This window comes from Sorex fumeus, unplaced genomic scaffold, assembly GCF_029834395.1.
Source record: "Sorex fumeus unplaced genomic scaffold, SorFum_2.1 ptg000122l, whole genome shotgun sequence".
NCBI lineage: Eukaryota > Metazoa > Chordata > Mammalia > Eulipotyphla > Soricidae > Sorex > Sorex fumeus.
The window spans coordinates 14,133,395-14,155,139 of record NW_026606179.1 but is presented as its reverse complement, the minus strand read 5'-3'; the positions used below and the strand labels follow the sequence as shown (position 1 = coordinate 14,155,139).

The 21,745-nt window shown below is 60.8% G+C and overlaps 1 protein-coding gene and 1 non-coding gene across 3 annotated transcripts in view; both read left to right on the top strand.

The window, feature by feature from the left end:
• Positions 1-1,103: 1,103 nt before the first annotated feature.
• Positions 1,104-21,745, top strand: part of MARK4 (microtubule affinity regulating kinase 4) — a 29,313-nt gene continuing 8,671 nt past the window's right edge. For both annotated transcript variants that reach the window (XM_056135505.1, XM_056135506.1), the window contains exons 1-13: positions 1,104-1,382; positions 5,411-5,611; positions 9,138-9,191; positions 9,283-9,331; positions 9,980-10,045; positions 10,248-10,318; positions 10,779-10,835; positions 12,556-12,792; positions 16,072-16,191; positions 16,584-16,683; positions 18,880-18,989; positions 19,103-19,262; positions 21,129-21,346. In XM_056135505.1, coding sequence (XP_055991480.1) covers positions 1,332-1,382; positions 5,411-5,611; positions 9,138-9,191; positions 9,283-9,331; positions 9,980-10,045; positions 10,248-10,318; positions 10,779-10,835; positions 12,556-12,792; positions 16,072-16,191; positions 16,584-16,683; positions 18,880-18,989; positions 19,103-19,262; positions 21,129-21,346 — 1,494 coding nt within the window. In that variant the 5' untranslated portion in view covers positions 1,104-1,331. The remainder of the gene's footprint in view (positions 1,383-5,410; positions 5,612-9,137; positions 9,192-9,282; positions 9,332-9,979; positions 10,046-10,247; positions 10,319-10,778; positions 10,836-12,555; positions 12,793-16,071; positions 16,192-16,583; positions 16,684-18,879; positions 18,990-19,102; positions 19,263-21,128; positions 21,347-21,745) is intronic.
• LOC130044610 (U1 spliceosomal RNA) lies at positions 8,375-8,535 on the top strand. Its single transcript, XR_008795458.1, has one exon. It is a non-coding gene; the product is annotated as a U1 spliceosomal RNA (small nuclear RNA).

The following is a 21,745-nucleotide window of genomic DNA, read 5'->3' as shown; positions in this document are numbered from 1 at the left end:
ACACCTGTCCTTCAGGATGGAAGCTGAGGCTCAGGAAGAGGCTTTGTCGGAGAGCGCCGGGCATGGAGCTGGCTCAAGGGCAGTGATTCTGGGGCGAGCACTCTGCCATGGCCTTTTCCCTTTCATCCCAACCTGGGAGAGGGTGTGGGTGGTCCCCAGAGCTCGGTCTGACCCAGCAAAGCTGTGATCTCCATTTGCCCGTGAGGAGAGTGAGAGAGTGACCACACCCTGCAGGTCAACAGGAACCGGCCCGGTGCCTTAGCCCATGCAGCTGCCCTACCAGAGAGGAGCCCACACGCCCTCCCCCTGACCCTGGAGACCGGGAAAGCAAAGCCTGGAAGGGCACGTGAGCGGGGGTCTAACAGCTGCACAGATTTCCAACCCAGCGCTGGGGTTTCAGGACAGAAGGCTGTAGCACCCCTCCCCCATACCTGGTGGGGGTGGGGGAGGTCTGGAGCTCCTGGGAGCACCGAGCAATGCAAGGAATGTTGGTCAAACCCCTGAAGCGTGGAGCCCAGACACCCTCTGCCCCCAAGAGCCTTCCCGGTGGACAGCGCACCCCCCTGCCACTTGGGGGGGGGGCTTCATTGCTTCCGTCTGTCCGTTCATTTCCAATCTCCATTCATTTCTTTCGGGGATGCGGTCGATTCTTTCTGCTTCTGGGTCTTCAGCAGCCAGTGTCTGTCTGTTTGTCTGTGTGTCTGCCTCAATTCCCACCCCGCCGCCCCCCACCCGCATCGGCGACTTGTCTCGGCTTTGGTTCCCTCTTTAAGACAGCGTGTCTCTGCCTGTCTCCATCTCTTTGTGTCTCTATCTCTGAGTCTCGCTTCTCTCTCTCTTCCGGGGAGTCTCCACGCGCCTGTGAGAACCTGCTCGGGAGAGACGCGCCCAGACCTGCCCCCGCCCCCGGAGCCCCCGGAGCCCCCGGCGGGCCCGGACCTGCACCTTTAAGAGCCGCCGGCGGGGGCGTGGCCCCGCCAGGACCCGCCCCTCCTGCCCCGCCCCCTGACGTCCCTTCCTCCCCGGCCCCTCCGCCGCCTCCCTCCGCCGCCGCCCCGGCCGGCTCCGCGCCCCCTCCCCGGCCCCCGCCCGCCGCCCCCCGCCGCCCCCCATGGCGCCCCCGACCCCCGCCGCGCCGGGCCACTAGGACCCTCGGCATCCTCTTCCTCCCCCTGCCCTGCCCCGTCTCCCGCGGCGCGAACCCGGGGGTCCACGGCGCCCAGCTTTTCAGCGCGCGTCCCCAGGCCGGCGGGGGGGGAGGGGACGAGAGGGGACCCCGGGAACCCCGCCCCCCCCCACCCGGCCGCCCCGTGCCCCGGCACCCGGAGAAGATGTCTTCGCGGACAGCGCTGGCCCCGGGCAACGATCGGAACTCGGACACGGTGAGTGGGGCCCGGCCCCTCGGGGAGCCCGACCCGATCCGGTCCGGACGCCCCAGCCCTCGCCGCGCCGGCCCCTGCCCGGGGCGGCCCGGCGCGGCCCGGCCCGCCCGCCGCCCCCCGAGCCCGACTTCCAGGTCGCTTGACCCTCCCCCACGCCTCAGCCCAGCCCGACCCCTGGGGGCGCCCCTCCACCGGGCACCCTGCGCTCGCCCCTCTGCGCCCTGCTTCCGGCCGGGTCTCTGCGCTGCAGGAAGCCCCCTTCCCGGCGCCGCGACCCTCCGGTCGCCGGGCCGCCGAGCCCCTTCCCCGCCCGGCGCCCGCAGCCCGGAACGCGCCCCCCCCTGCGTCCGCCGCACTCCTCACCCCGCGGCCCGGCCTGGCCCGCTCCCAGGAAGGCCCGGCCCGTGCCCGCCTCCGGCTCCGGCCTCGCCGCCAGTGGAGCTGGGCGCCGGCTCCCCCCGCAGCCCCCCGCCTCGCCTTCCCGGCCCTCCTGGCCGCGGGGAGTCTCCAGCGCCCCTGTGGGCACCCCCCCCTCCGGAGCAGCTGGTCTCCACCTTGGCTGGGCCCAGGGACCGTGCTCGTTGTTAGCTCAAGGACTCGCTCCCAGGCCCGCTCCCGGCTTCCCGGGGTCCTGGAGCTCTGGCCCGGGATTCCTGGCGACCTGGGTCTCCCCCGGATGCTGCCAGGACCCCAGCTGCTGACTTCCTCCCTCAGGAACCCGCTGGCCTGTCTGTGGCTGTGTCCAGGGTCCAGGCCTGCCCTCTGCCAGTGCCCCAGCCTCAAGCGAGCCCCCTTCCCCCAGACCCCCAGCTCTCCCCCTGTCCCCCTGGGCCTGACCCCTCTCGCAGAACCCCACTGTGGCCCATCTCCTGGCCTGCCTCTTCCCCGGCTCCGCCTCTCTTTCTGTGGGGTGGGGACCGTGTCTGCCCCCACCTGGGAATCCCTTTCCTCAGTTTCCAAGCCTCATAGCCAGGCCCAGATCCTTCAGGCTCCAGGTGTCAGGGAGCGGAGCCTGGCTCTCAGCTCTCTTGGGGTCTGTGTGCTGCATGCCTGCCTTCTCCCCAAGTTTTTAGGCCTCTGAACCCCCACCAGACTCAGCCTTTGCACCTTGGCAGCCTGACCTCTGTACCCACCCTTGATGGCTCATTGCAAGGGCTGCTCCTGGAAGCCCCCTCCCTTCACTGTTAGGGTTTGCTCAAGCTGGTGCCCCAGAACCCCAACTCCCACTGCCCCCTGGGTTCCACCCTTCTGCTTTTCCTGTGCTCCCAACCCCCCAGGCCCTCTCCATTCTGCTTATGCTCTTCCCAAGTTCTCCCGCCTCATGGGGTGCTCTCCTCGGAGGCTGTCCACCGGGTACCCACACCCTCAGATGTCCACTAGTGAGGTCTATCTCTGCCCACTCCCTGCTCAGGGCCCTGCTCACAGATGCCATCCCCCAGAGCAGGGGCAGGTCTCATTCAGGACCCCCTCCCCCAAGGCATTCTAGGTCATGCCAGGGAGCCCCCCTCCCCCCCACCAGGCATGGCCACCAGTTGGGCCACCTGCTCTGAGCCTTAGTTGCCTGCCTTGGTGATGTGGGGGGTGGGGGGCAGAGTGGGTGCCTGCGAGCCAGGCTCCTCGGAAGCTGCAAACTCCACACACATTGGCTGTGGAAGTGAGTCAGATGCCGGTTCCCAGCCCAGAGCTGCTGGTGCTGGCGCCTTCCTGAGTGGGGCAGAACCACGCTCCGTGGGAACCTTGCGTGGCTTCATTCACCACTGTGTCCAGGGCTGCAGGGTGGTGATGTGAGGTGTGAGTGAGCTAGTCTAGGTGCTGTTATCATGATTATCATCTCTGGATCTTCCAGATAAGCCTGGGCCCAGCTGCAGCCCCTCCCTCACTGTGTGACCTCAGGCTAGTGACCTCACCTCCCTGAGCACTGGTTTCCTCACCTCTGGCCGGCCACTCCTGCCAGTACCTCCTCCTCCTCCTCTTGTTTGGGTTTCCTGGGGCTTATATCCTCTTCTCCCCAATCCAGTCTCCAAGATCCACTTTGGGTACTGGAGAGCCGGGAGCAGGGACTCCCCTCTCTGAGGTTGCCACTTCCCCCCGCCCCCCGCCCCCTGGATGTCATGCCAAGTGAGGTCAAGCTCCCCCATCCCCTACCACTCAGCTTCTGCAGATTGGCTAGCCGCCATCCCAGCACTGGGGGGCACCAGTTGGCGGTACTGGCCAGTTATAACTCCCACCTCAGCCCCTGGGGGGTTCTGTCTCCTGCTGCCCCTTTGAGCGGGTCCCTCAACCACACTGCCTGTGGGGTACCTTGCAGTGCTTCTCTCCGAGGAACTCGGGGGTCTGGCCAGGCTCTGAGTCTCCCTGTCAGTCCCTGGGAGGGGACAGCCCCAGGAAGTTGGGGGGGGGGAGAGCCTGGCGCATCTACCCCATGGCTTCCAGGTCCATCTAGAGGCCTGGGTGGGCCTGCATGAGCTGTGTGACCTCCACAGGGCATCTTCTCTTGTCCAGCCTCAGTTTCCTCTCGGGCTCAGGCAGGGGCAGCTGCCCCCCCCCATCCTTTCCCCTTCCCCCCCCCCCCCCCCCCCGTTCCTGTGGGTGTGCCCTGTCCTCTAGGTGCCTATTAGCCTGGGCTGGGTTCAGGGTCAAGGGCGCTTCATAAAACACACACGAGTAGTGCGTTGGGGGATGGGGTGGGAGTCAGGGTTTCCGACCTACTTGGGAAGGAGAAGGGGCCCAGGCAGTTCCCCACAAGGAGCATCCATCCTGGGGTGCTCCTGGTGCCCCCTGCCTCCTTCAGTACCCTCTGGTACCCCTGCCCTCGCCCTGAGAAGGACACAGGGTGCCCAGGCTTGGAGCAGACCCCACCTGGCCGGGACTTCCAGCTCCGCTGTTCACCCTGGGGCTGGCAACCAGGGCAGGACAGGCTGGAACAGGGAACCGTGCACGGGGGAGAGCCTGGGAGAGGATGGGGCAAGCAGGGACAGAATGTGACCACTGACAGGAGGGGTCAGGAGCCCCAGCATCTCTTTCTGGCCAGGCAACAGTGTTTGCAGAGACCAGCATCCTAGGACAGGTCATTGGTTACAGTGTTGGCATCCACTGTGGGGGCGGGGAAGACTGGAGTTAGATATCAGAGATCTTGGAGTAAAATGTGGTCATGGGTCTGCAGTGACTGGGGGAGGGCGTCCTGCATGGGGCCAGGATGATACTGAGAACAGCCAGTTCAGGCAGAGATTAAAGCTGGGTGAGGAGCTACAGCTCCGCAGTCAAACCTTGAGGCACAGACCCTGAGTTCGATTCCTGGCACTGAACAAAAACAGGGCTGGGGGCAGAGCTAGTATGGTGGGGAGGGCATTTGCCTGGTACAGGACCAATTGGGTTCGATCCTCGGCACCATGTGTATGTTCCCCCCGCGCCCTGCCAGGAGTAAGCCCTGAGCGGAGGAGGGTCCGAGCATAGTACGGGGCTTGCCTGGCACAGCCGACCCAGGTTCAGTCCCCAGAACCCCAATATGGTCCCCCAAGCCCACCAAGAGCAGGCCCCAGTAACGTTTAGTTTTGGGGCCACACCTGGCAATGCTCAGGACTTACTCCTGGCGCTACACTCAGAGCATTGCCAGGTGTGGCCCCAAAACTAATAATAATAAGAACAATAATAATAAATCGAAAGAGTAGTTGGTGGGGCGGGAGCGATAGCACAGCGGGTAGGGAGTTTGCCTTGCACGTGGCCGACCCGGGTTCAATTCCCAGCATCCCATATGGTCCCCTGAGCACCACCAGGAGTGATTCCTGAGTGCATGAGCCAGGAGTAACCCCTGAGCATTGCTGGGTGTGACCCAAAAAGCAAAAAGAAAGAAAAAAGAAAAAGAGTAGTCGAGGGTAGACTGCGGTCAGGCTGGAGGCTATGGGGTCGGGGCTTTCGCTTTGAGATGTGTCTGTGGACTGAGGATTGGGGGACCTGGGTTGGGCAGGGAGCACTGGTGTGGCCTTCGCTGGAACCCAGAGCTCAGACCTCACCCCCCTTCTCCTCCCCAGCATGGCACCCTGGGCAGCAGCCGCTCCTCGGACAAAGGGCCCTCCTGGTCTAGCCGCTCCCTGGGCGCCCGCTGCCGCAACTCCATCGCCTCCTGTCCTGAGGAACAGCCCCACGTGGGCAACTACCGCCTGCTGAGGACCATCGGCAAAGGCAACTTCGCCAAAGTGAAGCTGGCGCGGCACATCCTCACGGGCCGGGAGGTGAGCGCGCGTGTGAGTGGTGGGTGGGTGGGTGGGTGGGTGGGGCTGGAGGGCTGGGGCAAGCATTGCCCCAGTGGCGGGCCCAAGCATTTGCAGAACATCCTCAGCAGAAGAATCCAGTTCCGACAGCCCTGAAATCTCAGACCCCCGGCAGCACCATGCGCGATAGTATAGTGGGGAGTGAGCCTGCCTGGCTCACGGGTTCGATGCTGTGGGGGGAAGAAAGGGGTTGAGGCCTGAGCTCTGGTGTTCCTGGCCCACCCCAGGTCACCCATCTCTCGCTCCAGAGACACCTCTCAAAGCGGGTTCAATCCCCGGCACCACATGTATGATCCCTCAAGCCCTGCCAGGAGGAAGCTCTGAGGTACCTCAGCCCAGGGTGTGATGCTTAGAACACTGTCTGGGCCTCGAGCCCGTCAGGAGCGATCCCTGAGCGCTGTGGCCAGAATAAGCCCTGAGCATTGTTGTGGGTCACCCCAAAACCAACAAAACACAGCACGTGACTTGTATGTCAGTGGCCTTCCCGTCGTGGACTTGGGTGTCAGCAAACCTTCCAGCGATTTTCGGGAAACCTGGGAGGCCATAGGAGCTCCCGCACACTGCATGCGGGGGCTCACAGAGCCGCGGCCCAGCGCGGGTTTGGCTACAGAGTTGCAGAAAGAGCAGACACTTGTAACCTATTCTAACCTACAGCAGCGCGCGGGGCGTGGCCCGCCTGGGAAGGACACGCCCCCGCCGGGATAGACACGCCCCCGCCCTGCCCCCTCGCCTATATCTATGACCACCTCCAGTGGTTTTATGGGCAAATACTCCGAACAGTTTCAGCTTCCCGCCAGTGCGCCCAGGGCCCGAGGAAGGCGGCTGGCAGGATTTGGGGTTACCCGCTGCTGAACGCACTTGAGGGCGAGGTGACACACAGTGAGGTCACCGCGGCATCTGCGCCAGGGAGGGCATCGCCCCGGGGACGGCCGTGGCACACCGGGGATCAGAGCCATCCGCCTGCAGAGAGAGTTGGGCTTCTCCCCAGAATGCTTCCTTCCCTTCAGATTGACAATTAATTCATCGGCTTCCCCGCACTTCCAGATTCCAGGAGCCGAGCCATATGAGCGGCTCCATACTGGCGTGAACCGTGGCTGGCAGCAGCGAAACCCCCCCCCCCCCCTCCGCGGGAGGAGAGCAGAGGGACCCCTCCCCCTCCAAGAACGCGTCATTCCCTGCTGTGGGTCTGAACCGGATTTCAGGGCCTTGTGGGAGGACCCCCCTCTCCCCTCCCCCAACCGTGGGAGAATTCTGTTTTTGGCAGTGGGGCCCGCTGCTGGTAGTGCTCAGGGACCAGGGTTGGGGATTGAACCTGGGGCTCTCAGGCAAAGCATGTGCATTAGCCCTCTGGACCATCTCCTGAGCCCTCTGCTTTGAGGGAAGGGAAAGAGGCAGAGTCCGCAGTGTTTTGGGGGCCTTTTTGGTTTTTTTTTTTGCCTTTGGGGGCACACCCAGCAATGCTCAGGGATTACTCCTGGCTCTGCACTCAGGAATTACTCCTGGCAGTGGTTGAGGGACCATGTGGGATGCCGAGGACTGAACGCGGGTCAGCCGCGTGCAAGGCAAACACCCTACCCACTGTACTATGGCTCTGGCCCCATTGGGGGGGGGGGGCGCCGGCATTTGATGCCAGGGATCAAACCCAGACATCTTCCACCCAGCACACACACTCCAGCCCTTCATCCAGCTCTTTAGCTAGGAAGAATTTCTTTTGAGATGGGAAGGAGAGGGTGGGTTTGGGCCGCACTCGGCAGTGCTTGCGGTTTACTCCTGTCTGTGCTCAGGGATAACTTCTGGTGGGGCTTGGGGGACCCTCTGCAGTGTTGGATATTAACCCAGAGTCACTTGCGTGCTAGGCCAGTGCCTTAAACCGTGCACTATCTCTCTGACCCCCAGTCAGGGAGAATTCTTTCATGTAGAATATGTGGGAGTCGCTGGAGGGGGCCCCGCACCCCCCCTCCACACACACACACACACACACACACACACACACACCACACACACACACTGCAGTACTCTGCCCAGGGGTCAGTTTTCAAAATAAAACTGGGAAGATCCAGGTAAAGGAATTCAGGAACATTTGGACTCTTCAGAGCCTTTCAAACTGGTTGTGTTTCAGAGGTCAGAGGGCCGCCTGGGGGCCTGAGCAACAGCACAGTGAGTCAGGCAGTTACCTTGCACGTGGCTTTCCTGGGTTCCATCCCCAGCTCCTCATATGGCCTCCTGAGCCCACCGAGAGTGATCCCTGAGCTCAGAGCCAGGACTAAGCCCTGAGCACTGGAGGTGTGGCCCCAAAACAAGATAGATCACAGCCCGGAAACTTCCCAGCCATGTAACTGGCTGAGAGGCTGAATGCTTTTGTGCCTCGGATTTGGGACTGGTTGGTTTGGCTGTGCCGGGGATGGATCTAGGGTCTCCCGCAGGGAAGGCCGGCCTCGACCCTGGCACATGTGCCTCAGTGTCCCTATTTGTCATGGGGGTAATAATTATACCATTCACCTCTGGGTCTAGTGAGGACTGAGTTCTCTTCAGAGACTGGAGAGAACCTGAGAGGGGTGAGTGCAGGCAGGAGGCCAGGGTGTGATCCCCACCAGCACGGTGGTCATCAGAGCAGTGCTGGAGTGACCTCTGAGTACAGAATCGTGAGCACTGCCCGGCATCGTCCAAAAACCCATCTTCCTGATGTTTCCCCACCCTCAAGGAACAAAAAAGCATTGTCTGCTGATACTTACCCGGCAGGGGAGAAACCACGATCCCGAAGGTGGTTTTTCCAGGGCGAGGCTTCCCCATTGCACTCCGGGTGTGCTGAGCCCTGCGATTTCCCCAACAGGGAGACTCGACTACATGATTTGTGGTAGTGGGGTCTGCGTTCAAGCTCTGTTCTGATTTAAAAAAAATGAAAATGGATTGTCTGGGGCTGGGGAAATGGCTCGAGAGATAGAGCTCAGGCCCAGGTGTCCAAGGCCCTGAGGTCATCCTGGGCCGCATAGCCCCTGAGCACTGCTGCGTTTGGCCCCTGGAAGCAGTCGAGTTTTGGGGCTGGGGAGCTGGCTTTGTGTGCAGGAGCCCCAAGCCCCAATTCCGTCCCTGGCATTGCATGATCCCCCAAGCACCCCGGGACTGTTCCCAGAGCTCTGAGCAGGAAGGCGCCCCTGAGCACTGCAGGGTGTGGTCCAGAAATAAACAATCCAAGAGTCCTTTGTAACACCAAGACCGGGCCGAGTGGGGTGCTGCCTGTGGATATTAGCCAAGGTTCTGCCATCCACACAGCAGGGCTGGAGGGGTGAGCAGAGATAGTGCAAGGCCCCTCAAGTTCTTGGCCACCAATGCAGCCTGTGCAAAGGTCCTGAGGCTGATTTCTTCTCTGCTCAGACTGAGTCTCTGTGGGCAAGGACAGAACCAAGATGTTCAGGCATCTGGAATGAGGGCACCTGCCTCAGCTGCAAGCCGGGGCTTCCTTGACCACCTGCCCATTTTCTCCCTCCAGGTTGCCATCAAGATCATCGACAAAACCCAGCTGAACCCAAGCAGCCTGCAGAAGGTGAGGCCGGGAGAGGCAGCTGGGCAGGGCTGGACAGGGCTGGGGAGAAGTTTCTGGAAAGTGTCCCTCTTCCCCTTTCTCTTCTCTCCAGCTCTTCCGAGAGGTTCGCATCATGAAGGGCCTGAACCACCCCAACATCGGTGAGGAGGGGCAGGGGGCCAGCTGCCAGCCCGGAGTGTGACCCCCTGCCCTGCCACCTCCCGGGCCTTCCTCGACCCCCCTGCCTCTCCCCTCCCCCCAGCGTGATTCCTTATGAAGCGCTCCCCCTGGCAGGCAGTGCTGAGGCTCTTAGGGCTGCATGACCTCGGGCTGCCCACGGACTATCTCGGACCCTCAGTCTCCTCCTCTGGAGTGGGCCAGGGTCCTGGGCATGTGCCAGTGCGGGAGGGGAGGGGGGAACAGGAGCAGGCTCGGTGCCTTGAGGGGCTGAGAGCTGCCCCAGGGGCTGGTTATTGTCCTTGTTGGTGTCTCATTGTCCTGGGTTGGGGGAGGGTGGAAAGCACCAGCCCCCTCCCCCCCACCCATGGTTGCTGCCTTTTCCTTGGCTGAATATTCTAGGGGAGGGATGCGGAGTGCCGGGCTCTGCGCGGGGAGTGTGGGAACACATGCTCCTGGAGACAGAAAGCGGGCATCCTGGGAAGCAGCCGGTGGGGCACTGGGAAGGGCTGGCCTGAGAGTTGGAGGGCGAGGTCTTGCCCTCCCAGAGTCACGTGGTATTCTCACGGGAGGACTGGCCCTGAGCGGGCAAGGACTGCGCCCGGGTGACCCCGCCCCCACCCCCTTTGCAGTGAAGCTCTTCGAGGTGATTGAGACCGAGAAGACGCTGTACCTGGTGATGGAGTATGCCAGTGCCGGTGAGGGGCGCCCGCACCCCCTCCCCCTCCTCGCTTCCGGCCCTGACCCCTACCCCGCCCTGACCCCTCGTCCTCTCCTCCCTCTCCCTCCCTTTCCCAGCCCTGCTGCCCCCCACCACCCGCCCCTGCTCCCCCATCCCTGGGCCTAGTCCCCACGCCCCCTAACCCTGGCCCTGACCCCCTGCCTGCTCCCTCCCTGCAGGAGAAGTGTTCGACTACCTCGTGTCCCATGGCCGCATGAAGGAGAAGGAAGCGCGGGCCAAATTCCGACAGGTCAGGGCCTGGCCGGGGACAGGGGCTGCCCCCTGGACACACTCTGGGTGGTGGGGCTGCTGTGTGCTCCAGGAGTGGGGGGAGCAGCAGTGTGAGGGGTGACAGCAGGAGCGAGGCTCTGAGGGTGTGAGGGTCAGGGCTGTCCCCAGGTTAGTAAGGGTCACTGGCACACAGACCAGGGAATGGGGAGAAATTGGTGGGTGGGACCCAGTATCTGGGGGAGATGGGTGTGGGTGAGGGGTGAGGGGGCCTAGAGTGGACATGGCAGTTGTGACGGGCCCAGGAGTGAGAGGCTCGCTGTGTCTGTGTTTGCAAGGGCGCCAGTCCAGCACGGATGGGTTTAGGGGTCCAGTCTGTGACAGTGCCATGGGGCCTCCACTTGAGCCTTGAGCCGGGGGGGGGGGGGGTGGGAGGGCAGGGAGGGAAGGGGTCACTGTCTTTGACTCCCCACTCCCCGCAGATCGTTTCGGCCGTGCACTACTGTCACCAGAAGAACATCGTGCACCGGGATCTGAAGGTGAGTCCCTGTCAGTTGCCCAACCCCACCACAGCCCCCTCCCCCACAGCCCTCCAGGACTCCCGGGGACCCCCAGCAGCAGCCCCAGCTGCCCTCACTGGCTTTTGTAGCAAATACAGTGGCAGCTGGTGGGGTCAGGAGGAGGGGTTGAAAGGGCAGGAAACAGTGGCCAGGCTGGGTCAGACCCTCACGGGCAGCACACAGGGCCTTGGCACTGGCACTGCAGCACCCTCAGGAATCGACTCCAGGGTGCCGTTCTTGGTTTGCCTGGACAGGGTGGAGGGTATTGTCTGTTGGGCTGGGTATCACACCCAGGGCCCTGCAGGTGCAGGCTCAGGCTCCACCCAGCATCACTGAATTCGGGCAGAACCCAGAGGTGTGGCCTGGCCCCAGGGAGCTGCCCCGAGGGCCCCCTTTCTTGTGCCCGGGTATAGCAGGGGGTCCCTACGCCCACCCCCAGGAGAGAAGGCCAAATGCAGCCCCAAAGAATTCCAAACAAAGAGCTGTGCAAAATGCCAGCCCAGGCATTTCACGAGTCAGGTCTAAAACTCGCTCTACTTCCTGGTTCACGCAGCTGTGGAAGTTTCTAGACCTTCCCTGTTGTCTGGGCGGCCCCGCAGGAAGCCCCTGGCAGGTTGTTTGCTCCGCATCCGGCCCGCCTCCTGCCGCAGGACCGGGAGGGGCGCGCCCCCTGGTGGAAAGTCGTGGAAGTGGCGGGAACGGAAGGAGCAGGGCTGGTGCCGCACCTCAGCCACCAACCCAGATATGAGGCTTGGGGTTGGACCTCTGAGTTGCCCCCCCTCCCCCGCCCCCCAGCAGGGTGTGCCGTCCTTACCGTGTGGTTCAGGGGTCACCTCTCTGAAGTGTGTGCATGGCTCGGAGGGTGCCTGGGAATGTCCCTTGTCACTAGCAACATTTCCAACGGTTGGGTTTTTTGTTTTTTTTTTTCTTTTTGGGTCACACCTGGCGACGCTCAGAGGTTACTCCTGGCTCTGCATTCAGGAATTACTCCTGGCGGTGCTCGGATGGGATGCTGGGAATCAAACCTGGGTGGGCTGTGTGCAAGGCAAATGCCCTACCCAGCTGTACTATAGTGCCAGCCCCAGGTTGGGTTTTTGTATGGATTTGCCATCGTGAAAACCTGAGGCAGAGGCAGAGGGATGCAACAGGGGCCAAGGCGCTTGCCTTGCAAGCCGCCAGCCCCATGTAAGCCCTGGTACCCCAAGCATAGCACAGACCCAGCGGCCCCCTGAACGCTGCATACAGGTAGCACCACATGCTCGAACCCCAGCACTGACCTGCTGGCCCAGCTGGTGAGAGTTCACCAGGCCCAGGGCTGCCTGAGTCCCCACCCATATGACTCCTCCCAAAGCTGGAGAGGACGACTGGGTTATTGTCCCTGCTTTGCATGTGAGAGTCCTGGGTTCAACCCTTGGCTCCACATGGTCCCCAGAGCATGGCTGGGAACAACCCGGAAGTAATGCCAAGATGACCACCCCCCCACGACCCCCGCAAAAAGCTGGAAAGGGCCAGAGCCATAGTACAGCAGGCAGGGTGCTTGCCTCGTGTGCTGGGTGTGCCTCCCCCCCACCCAAAAGCAGCAAAGGTGCCTTATGGTCAGTAGCGCCCACCTGACCCCAAGGCACCCCCGCACATCCCGCATCGTCGCCTGGGGGCCAAGCCGTGGGTCCCACCATCTGCCCCTTCTCTTCGCTTCCAGGCTGAGAACCTCTTGCTGGATGCTGAGGCCAACATCAAGATCGCCGACTTCGGCTTCAGCAATGAGTTCACGCTGGGCTCCAAGCTGGACACGTTCTGTGGGAGCCCCCCGTACGCCGCCCCGGAACTCTTCCAGGGCAAGAAGTACGACGGGCCGGAGGTGGACATCTGGAGTCTGGGGGTCATTCTGTACACCCTGGTCAGCGGCTCGCTGCCCTTCGACGGCCACAACCTCAAGGTACTGGGTGGGGCTATGGGGGGTGCTAGGGGGCTTGCCCTCCACCAGGAGACCCCCAGCCTCCTGCACCCCACTCCCACAGAGAGCTGGACAGTGCCAGGGGAGAGAGGGGGGCCCAGTTCCTAGCTTCCTCCTGAGGGTCCTTCTCTGCACTTCCTTATGTTTTGGGTCATACCTGGTGATGCTCAGGGGCTACTCCTGGTTCTGCGCTCAGGGATCTCTCCTGGCAGTGCTTGGGGGACCCTGTGGGAGACCAGGGATGGAGCCCAGGTCGGCCGTGTGTTCTGCTGCCCCGGACCTCCTGGCGCTGCTGTGCTGACAGGCCCACACGGAGGCTGCGCCATGTAGGTGTGATTCACTGACAGGACGGCCCACTAGCCCCGCCTCGCTCCCTGAGCAGCACCCAGTATATGGGGTGCCCCCAACGGGCTCTGTCTAGGCTTGATAGATAGATAGGTGTGACTGAAGGGGGCTTGGACCCCCCTGTGTCCCCACCAGCTGCACAAGTTCACAGCATGGACATTCTGAGAGAAGGGGGACTTGGAGGCCAGGGAGATGGTCCAGTGGCTGGCACTCAGGCTTCTCTTGCAGGAAATGATCTTGTGCCCAGCATGAGCCCCAGGCGTGATGTCCAGAGCACCCCGACCCCCACTGCCCTCCCCAGTACAGCTGGGTGTGGCCCAAAGCCCTGGGGACTCCAGAGGCATCCCTTCCCTCATGGGTCAACATCCCAGGCAGTAAAGAAAACTGAGCAAAATCCATATGTGGGGGCAGAAAGCATGGGGGGATGTGGGGGTTCTGGGCTGACCAGTGGATTTCTTTGGACTTTGGGCCACCCCCGGCGGTGCTCAGGGGTCACTCTTGGCTCTGCACTCAGGGGTTGCTCCTGGCGATGCTCGTAGGACCCTGTGGGATGCTGGAGATCAAACCCGGGTCGGCAGCTTGCAAGGCAAGCACCCTCCCTCCTGTCCCCTTTCTCAGGCCCTGACCAATGGAGTTGTGGTACTGTCACTGTCAATGCCTGTGTTTTGTTGTGGTAGTGGGGAGCCACTCAGGGTGATGCTTGAGGACCACAATCAGCTGTGCTCAGGGGCCGTGTGGTGCTGGAAATTGAACCCAGGTCCTGGCATGCACACCACCCGCCCTGCCAGCCCCATCGCCATCACTGCTGCTGGGCCGAGTACCGGGTGTGGCAAGGAGCCCGGAGAAGCTTCCCCACCACCCCTTCCATGTGTGCAGAAACCAGTCCCTGTACCCCTCCCCACCATCCCGGTGGCTGGGGGGCTCTCTTCCCTGCTCCCCTACCTCCCGGATTCTCACCAAGCCCAGGGGCTACTCCTGACTCTGTGATCAAGAGCGACCCCTGGTAGTGCCGGGATTCCAACCAGAGGGGGTTTCCACCAAGCGAGCGCCTTCACCCCTGCCTGATCCCTTGGCCCTTCCTCGGGCAGTGCCAGCCTTTGTCCCAGGTGGCAGGGCAGGTGGGCACAGAGCAGGCTGGGCCGGGCTGTTGGGGACATGCTGCTGCTCCCCAGTTCTGGCTGTGGCCTGGGAGTCGAGTGCTGAATCCTCTGAGCCAGGCCTGAGGAAGGAGGTCGGGGAGGTGGGTGACCCCCCCACCAACCTGGCTCCCCTCCCTGTGCCGGGAGCCCCAGAGAGGAGGGTGCCCCCCTCTTTTCAGCGGGCAGGGGCCCAGGGCGCACACCCAGAGAGAACCTTGTAGGCCCCACTGTGACCCAAGAGCCCCTTTCTCTTTCTTATTTGTCTTTTTTTTTTTTTTTTTTTTTGGCTTTGGGGCCTTACCTGGTGGTACTCAGGGTTTACTCCTGGCTCTGCTAAGGGATCACTCCTGGAGGGGCCTTATGAGGTGCCGGGAATTGAACCCTGGATCAGCCACAAGGCAAGAGTCCTGCCCGCTGTCCTATCACTCCGGCCTAGAGATCGTTTATCAAGTCCCAGCCCAGACCTGTGCCTCCCCCCCCACCCTCAGCACCCCCTTCAGCACCCCCCATACCTCTCCTTGCCCAGTGAAGGGGCACCCAGATGCGGTCAGTCCTGATGCTGTCCCTTCCTTGCTGAGTACCCTGGACCCAGACCCTTTCTGAGACTCAGTTTCCCCACCTGCGGAGGGGGACATGGAGGAGCCGCCCAAACCCTACCTGCCTGGCATGCAAACACCCCTCCTGGGGGAGTGGGCTGGAATGTCATTGCTCCTGGTAGCCAGTCCTGCTGGCATCAGGGGCCCAATGGCTCCTTCTCCTCGGCATTCGGGCCAACTTGGGACATTCCAGCACCAGCCTGGAGCCCACCTGCCTGACCTGGACCCCCAGCCCTGCCGTATCCAGTCATGAGCAGTCCTGGTGCCCGTGACTTCATGGCTCCAGGTCTCAGTCTCCTCATCTGGAAAATGGGCTCCGCAGTCCCGCCTGCCACCCACCATGCCAGCTGGCCTGAGCAGAAGCTCCGAGCTGAGGTGCAGGCCCTGCAGGAAAGTGATCCGGGATGGATGAAATATTCATCACCCAGGGCTGGGAGCATCCACTATCACTGCTGCCTCCAGCCTTCTTATTTTTTTCCGGTTTGGGGGCCACACCCAAGCGGTCAGCAGAGCGCACAGTGAGCGCCTTCCCTGCTGGACTCTCACCTCCTCCCTCAGCGGGGAGGGATCTGATCTCCCCTGACTGCCCCTCCCTCTCTCTTCCTTGCCTTGTTTATGGTCCAGGGCGGGCGGGGTGGGGGGGCATCGGGCAGGGGCCATGTAGGCTTCTTCCCTTTCATTCCCTTGCGCCGGAAGTGAGCAACGCCTTTGTCTTGGTTTGGGGACCACAACCAGCAGTGCTCAGGGCTGACTCCTGACTCTGTGCTCAGCAGTGACTGCTGGTAGGGCTCAGGGGACACTCTGGGGTGCTGGGACTTGAACTTAGACGGGCCATGTAGTCTCTGTAACCTGTAGCAGCTCCCTCACGCTCGGGTGTGTGCGGGGGCAGCTGAACCTGTTTGAGGGGGGAGAGTGCAAGATCTGGGGCACCCCCAGGGTCTCTGAACGCATGTTCCCATGTGACAGACACTGAGGTGGGGCGAGAGGGCTGGGGACTGCCACCTGGCTGGGGCTTGGGCCTGGCGCCTCTGTCATTTCTAGGAAGGGAATGCTGAGAGAATGTTGGGACAGGGTGTGTGTGTGTGTGTGTGTGTGTGTGTGTGTGTGTGTGTGTGTGATGGATCAGGAGGTGGGACAGTAGCCCAGCCCCCGCCCCAGTGACCCCGGTCCTCCCATCTCAGGAGCTGCGTGAACGAGTGCTCAGAGGGAAATACCGGGTCCCCTTCTACATGTCCACGGACTGTGAGAGCATCCTGCGGAGGTTCCTGGTGCTGAACCCTGCCAAACGCTGTACACTGGAGGTCAGCCCCCCGCCCCCAGCCCCCAGCAAACCTGGGGCCACAGGGACCCCTGGAAAGGGCTCCCAGGCCCATCCCGAAGCGCCCCCCCACAGCCTCGCCTGCTCCCCCCACCTCCTGCCATGCAGTAATTAGCTAATGAGCTCCTGGGATAATTACAGGGGCCTTGATGGCAGGCGGAGGAGGGTGGCATCCGGCAGCTTCCTTGGGGGTGAGAAAGCAAAGCAAGCGCTTTGCTTTCTCGGGGCGCCCTCAATTCTGAGGTGTGAGGCCTTCAGAGTGGGGGGCAGGGCAGCTGGCCCCAACCGAGGGCCCTGTCATTATGTGGGGGTATGGGACCTCATTGGTCCCGGGCCCTTCTGACGTCTGGCCACCCCTGCCTCCCAATTCTGCAGCAAATCATGAAAGACAAGTGGATCAACATCGGCTACGAGGGCGAGGAGCTGAAGCCATACACGGAGCCGGAGGAGGACTTTGGGGACACCAAGAGAATTGGTGAGGTGGCAAGAGCCACGGGCACAGGGGCGTGGGTGGAGGAGGGGCCTCAGGACCCGGCCCAAGGTTAAGTCAGGGACCACCAAGTGTCTGTCCCTCCTGCTTGTGGCCTGTGGTGTTCAAGGCAGGTAGTTCTTTCTGTGCTGCTGTGTCCTCCCCGGTACAGTGTGATGACCAGGGACCCGAGACCTCGTCCAGCAGGTAGGGCCCTTGCTTTGCATGCCGCTGACCCGGGTTCAATCCCCAGCACCCAGTAGAGCCCCACGAGCCCTGCCAAGAGTGAGCTCCTGAGCACTGCCGGTGGGGTGGGGGGAGACCCCAAAACAAAAGTAAAACCAAAACGAAATGACCACAGAACCTGGGATGGCATCTCTACTGGTTCCTATGAGCAGACTAATTCACTAAATTAATTAAGTCATCAGCGTAGAGCACTGAGCAAGCCCATGCTGAGCATGGATGTCTGGTAGCTTTGACTGAAAGCAGAGATCAAAAGAAATCACACAAACTTTGGGGCTGGCGCAATAGCACAGTGGGACATTTGCCTTGCATGCGACCAACCCAAGTTCGATTCCCAGCATTCCATATGGTCCCCTGAGCACCGCCAGGAGTAATTCCTGAGTGCATGAGCCAAGAGTAATCCCTGTGCATCGACTGGGTGTGACCCAAAAGACAAAAAAAAAAAAAAAAGGAAATCACACAAACTTAAGAAGAGTTTGGGCATATGTCATTAGGAACATGCTTGTTTGGGGAAAGCCCCCACGTTGGCATATACCTCACCACTGCTTCTTTGGTCCCTATCCCCCCTCAAACCCTTGAGCCCGACAGCAGTAGCCCCGAAAGAGCCCCTGGGCATCTTCCTGGAAACCTACCCTGCATGTGAGGATACAGACCAGCAGAACTGATGAAAGCCTGGAGCAGACTCTAATGGTAGCAAGTGACAGAACACCTGCGCAGTGGGGCTTAAACCAGAGATTTAGCCGAGCCACCCGAGATTGCCATTTCTGTATGTCACAAACTGTCAACACGGGGGCCAGAGACATAGTACAGTGGGGATGGTGCTTGCTTTGCATGTGCCCGACCCAGGTTCAATCCTCTGCACCTCGTGTGTTTCTCCAGCATCATTAGGAATTATTATCTCACAGCAAGGATTAACCCCTGATCATTACCAGGTGTGACCTCAAAACTTAAATAAATAAAGACTGCCAACGTGGGACCAAGAATATAACTCAGGAGTGAAGCATTGCATGCTTGTGGCCCTGGGTTCAATCCCGATTCCACCCAATGAAAAATTGTTTAACCAGCAGTTTAACCAACAGCTTCAAGTGTTTTAACCAACTAGTGATATGTTATTGATACGAACTAAAAGGCCTTCAGGCACGGCTGGATCCTAGTGTTCAGAGACTGTGGTTGGGGATCTCAATGGTGGCTTCTTCCCCAGGGAGCTCCCCTGGTAGGAATGAGCTGGCAAGAACAGTCCAAATGCCACGTCGGGAAGAGAAGCCACTTTCTTACCTGTCCAGTTGAAGTCCTAAACTGGTGCCCATTGGTTACCACTACACCAATCTGACTTCTTCGAACATTCCGATTTTGAGAGGTCAGGATCCTGAGGTATATACACTCAACCCTGAACCAATCAAGGGGTGTTTGACTATGGGGAATTCTGATTGGTCAGATGTAGGTCATGTGCTCGTCCTAAGCCAATCAGTGGCTGTAGGGAGAGTTCATTCTGATTGGCCAGGTGTGGATCGTGTGTACCTCTCTGAACCAATCACTTCTGTATTGGGCATCGAGGGACCGGCCCTAGGATATTCCCGCCTTGGGGCTCAGAGCAGGCAGGCTTCACGGCAGTGGCAGTGCACCGTGAAAGTACTTCCAAGGAAAATCAGGGTGCTGCTGGCAGAATCAGGAGGCGCCCCTGAGCCGGCCAGTGAGCTAACATCGCTCTGTGGTGCAGACATAAGTGAAGGGAAGCCCAGAGAGATAGCCAGCGGGATGCGCTTGCCTTGCATGGTGGCCAACCCCGTTAGATACTCGGCAGCCCATAGGTTCTCCGAGCACTGCCAGAAGTGATCCCTGAGGGCAGAGCCAGGAATAAGCCCTGAGCATCACCAGGTGTGGGCCCTTCCATCCCGCAAAAAAAAATGAGTGAAGGGAGGGGCCCGAGGAGACTGACCCTTCTCTATCCACGTCCCCCAGAGGTGATGGTGGGTATGGGATACACTCGGGAAGAAATCAAAGAAGCCTTGACCAGCCAGAAGTACAATGAAGTGACCGCCACCTACCTCCTGCTGGGCAGGAAGACTGAGGTCAGAAGGTGTTGGGGGCGGGGCGTTTTGGGGTGTGCAGTGTGGAGGGCAAGGGCCTGCTGGGGCGGGCACTGGCACCCTGAGACTGAAACTCCGGGTCTGTCCTCCTGCAGGAGGGTGGGGACCGGGGCGCCCCGGGGTTGGCCCTGGCACGGGTGCGGGCGCCCAGCGACACCACCAATGGGACAAGTTCCAGCAAAGGCGCCAGCCACAGCAAAGGGCAGCGGAGCACCTCGTCCACCTACCACCGCCAGCGCAGACATAGTGACTTCTGTAAGTGCCCACCATTCCCTCACCGACCCCCCACAGCACCCAAGGGCAGGGTTTGTTCGAAAGCCCACCAGGCCCGGTCCCAGCCTCCTTGCTCGACGGGGCAAGTGCATGCAAGTAAGGGAGGCCTGGGTTTCCTCAGATTCTGCACAGGCATGGGAGGCCCAGAAGCAAAGGGAAAAATTGAGCTGCTGCAGGGAACGTGGTGACGGGAATGTGCTGCCAGGGGCATGGGCAACGGAGTCAGGGTGGGAGAGCTGATCGCAGACCTTGGGTCAGTGGCTGAACCTACGTGGTTCCTCCAGCATTGCCCAGAGTGGTAAAACCAGAACCAGGGAGATGGCCCAAAGGTTCAGAGGGCAGGTTTGGCACGTGGAAGCTCTAGGTTCAGGCCTTGGTCAACCCCAGGGTGTGTCCTGAGCACCAAACTAGTCGTAGTTGCTGCACACCCCAGGGGTGACCTAAAATAAAATAAACCAGAGGGCCTGGCAAGATAGTACAGGAAGTAAGACCTTTTATGGTTGTTTGTTTGTTTGATTTGGGGGCCACACCCAGGGCTTATACCTGGCTCTGCACTCAGGGGTCACTCCTGGCAGGCTTGGGGACCGTATGGGGTGCCTGGGATTGAACACAGGACGATTGCGTGCAGGGCAACTGCCCTACCTGCTGTACTAGCACTCCGGCCCCCAGGAGGAAAGGCTCTTGCCTTTATGCAGCCTCCTGGTGTCAGTCTCTGGCACCCCATAGCGTCCCCCAAGCACTTCCAGGAGTGATCTCTGAGCCCAGAGCCAGGGCTAAGCCCTGAGCATTGCCCAATGTGCCCCCTCCCCCTCCCCGAAAAGCAACAGCCACAATAAAAACTGCCACAGCAGCCACTCTCCTCTCTGCCCTCAGTTTCCACCTGTGTCATGCTTCTTGTGCTTTCTTCCCAGGCAGCAGCTCAATTCCTTATATGCTGCCCAAAGAGTAGCTGGAATCTCCTTGGTTCATGTCAGGGAATGTTGTGATAAAATCAAGGTCCCACTGGGACTAATCCACTGTAATTGGGACATCAGGGGCGATGTTGTGTAAAGTGTCTGCTGAACACTGCCCTCTGACCTCCCTCCCACGCTCAGGTAAACATTTTGCACCTGAAAGGCAGTTCATCCCCTGCAGAATGGAAATAGTTCCTGTCACCCCCACCTCCACCATAAATCAGGTCCAGAATTTCCAAGAGACTTCTTGAAACTTCCACCTACACATTACTCAGGTGTTGCTCCTCTGCACATGTTTTATTTGTTTGTTTAGTTGGTTTTGGAGCCACACCCTGTGGTGTTCAGGGTTTACTTCTGGCTCTGTGCTCTGGGGTCACTCCTGGCCATGCCCAGCAGCTGTTTGCAAGAAAAGCACCTTCCTGCACGCTGGCTCTCCAGTTTGCCTTCTGTCGCTCACACTCTGCATCTGCTCAGCCAGCAACCTTGTTTTCCGAGGGCCCTGGTGTTCCCAGGCTCAGCTCTCTCATGAACAGGTGCTTGGAACGCTTCGATCCAGTTCCTTGGCCAGTTTCCCGGGATGGCTCGGCCCCTGGTCACACCTAGCTCTGTGTGGGTTATCGATGGCCAAAACAGCCGAAGCAGCCCGAGACTCCTTTAGGGACTAACTGCCCTATGAGGAGGCGCCGAGGGGTGCTTCCCAACCTTGGGGTCTTGGAAATAAAGTTGGGCCACGGCCTCATCACGTGGTTTAGCGGTTTGGTGCTGTGTTGTCAGAATGGCCCTGCAGGAACCAGCCCGTGCCAGGATGGCCAAAACCCCGGATCACCCAGACCCCAGGTAGGCTTTGCGTTCCCCCCAAACTCCCGCCCTAACTATTGTGCCCTTCCTTTGCCAGGCGGCCCCTCCCCTACGCCCTTACACCCCAAGCGCAGCCCAACCAGCACGGGAGATACGGAGCTGAAGGAGGAGCGCCTGCCGGGCCGGAAGGCCAGCTGCAGCGCCGCGGGAAGTGGGAGCCGAGGGCTGCCCCCCTCCAGCCCCATGGTGAGCAGCGCCCACAACCCCAACAAGGCAGAGATCCCGGAGCGGAGGAAGGACAGTGCGAGCACCCCAGTGAGTGGGACGGGAGGGGCGCTGGGGCATGGCTGGTGGGTGGGACAGGGCTGGGACTTTGGGAAACGGCTGGGACTTTCTGGTAGGGGTTGGCTGGGATTGGGACTCCCTGACCTCTCACCCTCAAGAGCTACTTGGCAGGTGCCATCAGTTCTGTCCCTACAGGCTTCTCTCCCTACCTTCTGGCCCTGTGCAGACAGGAGCTGAACTCTCTCTGAGATTGCACTTGATGTTAGGCAGTAAAATAGGGTGATAGGTTCAGAAAAGCAGCGTTAACGCGGACTTCCTGCGGCATGGAAGGCAGGGAGTGAGGCATGGTACTTACCGAAAAGGTAGGAGGGCTTGGAGTAGCGGGTCACGGACCAGCCCTGGGGGAGCAACAACGCACCAACACAGCGG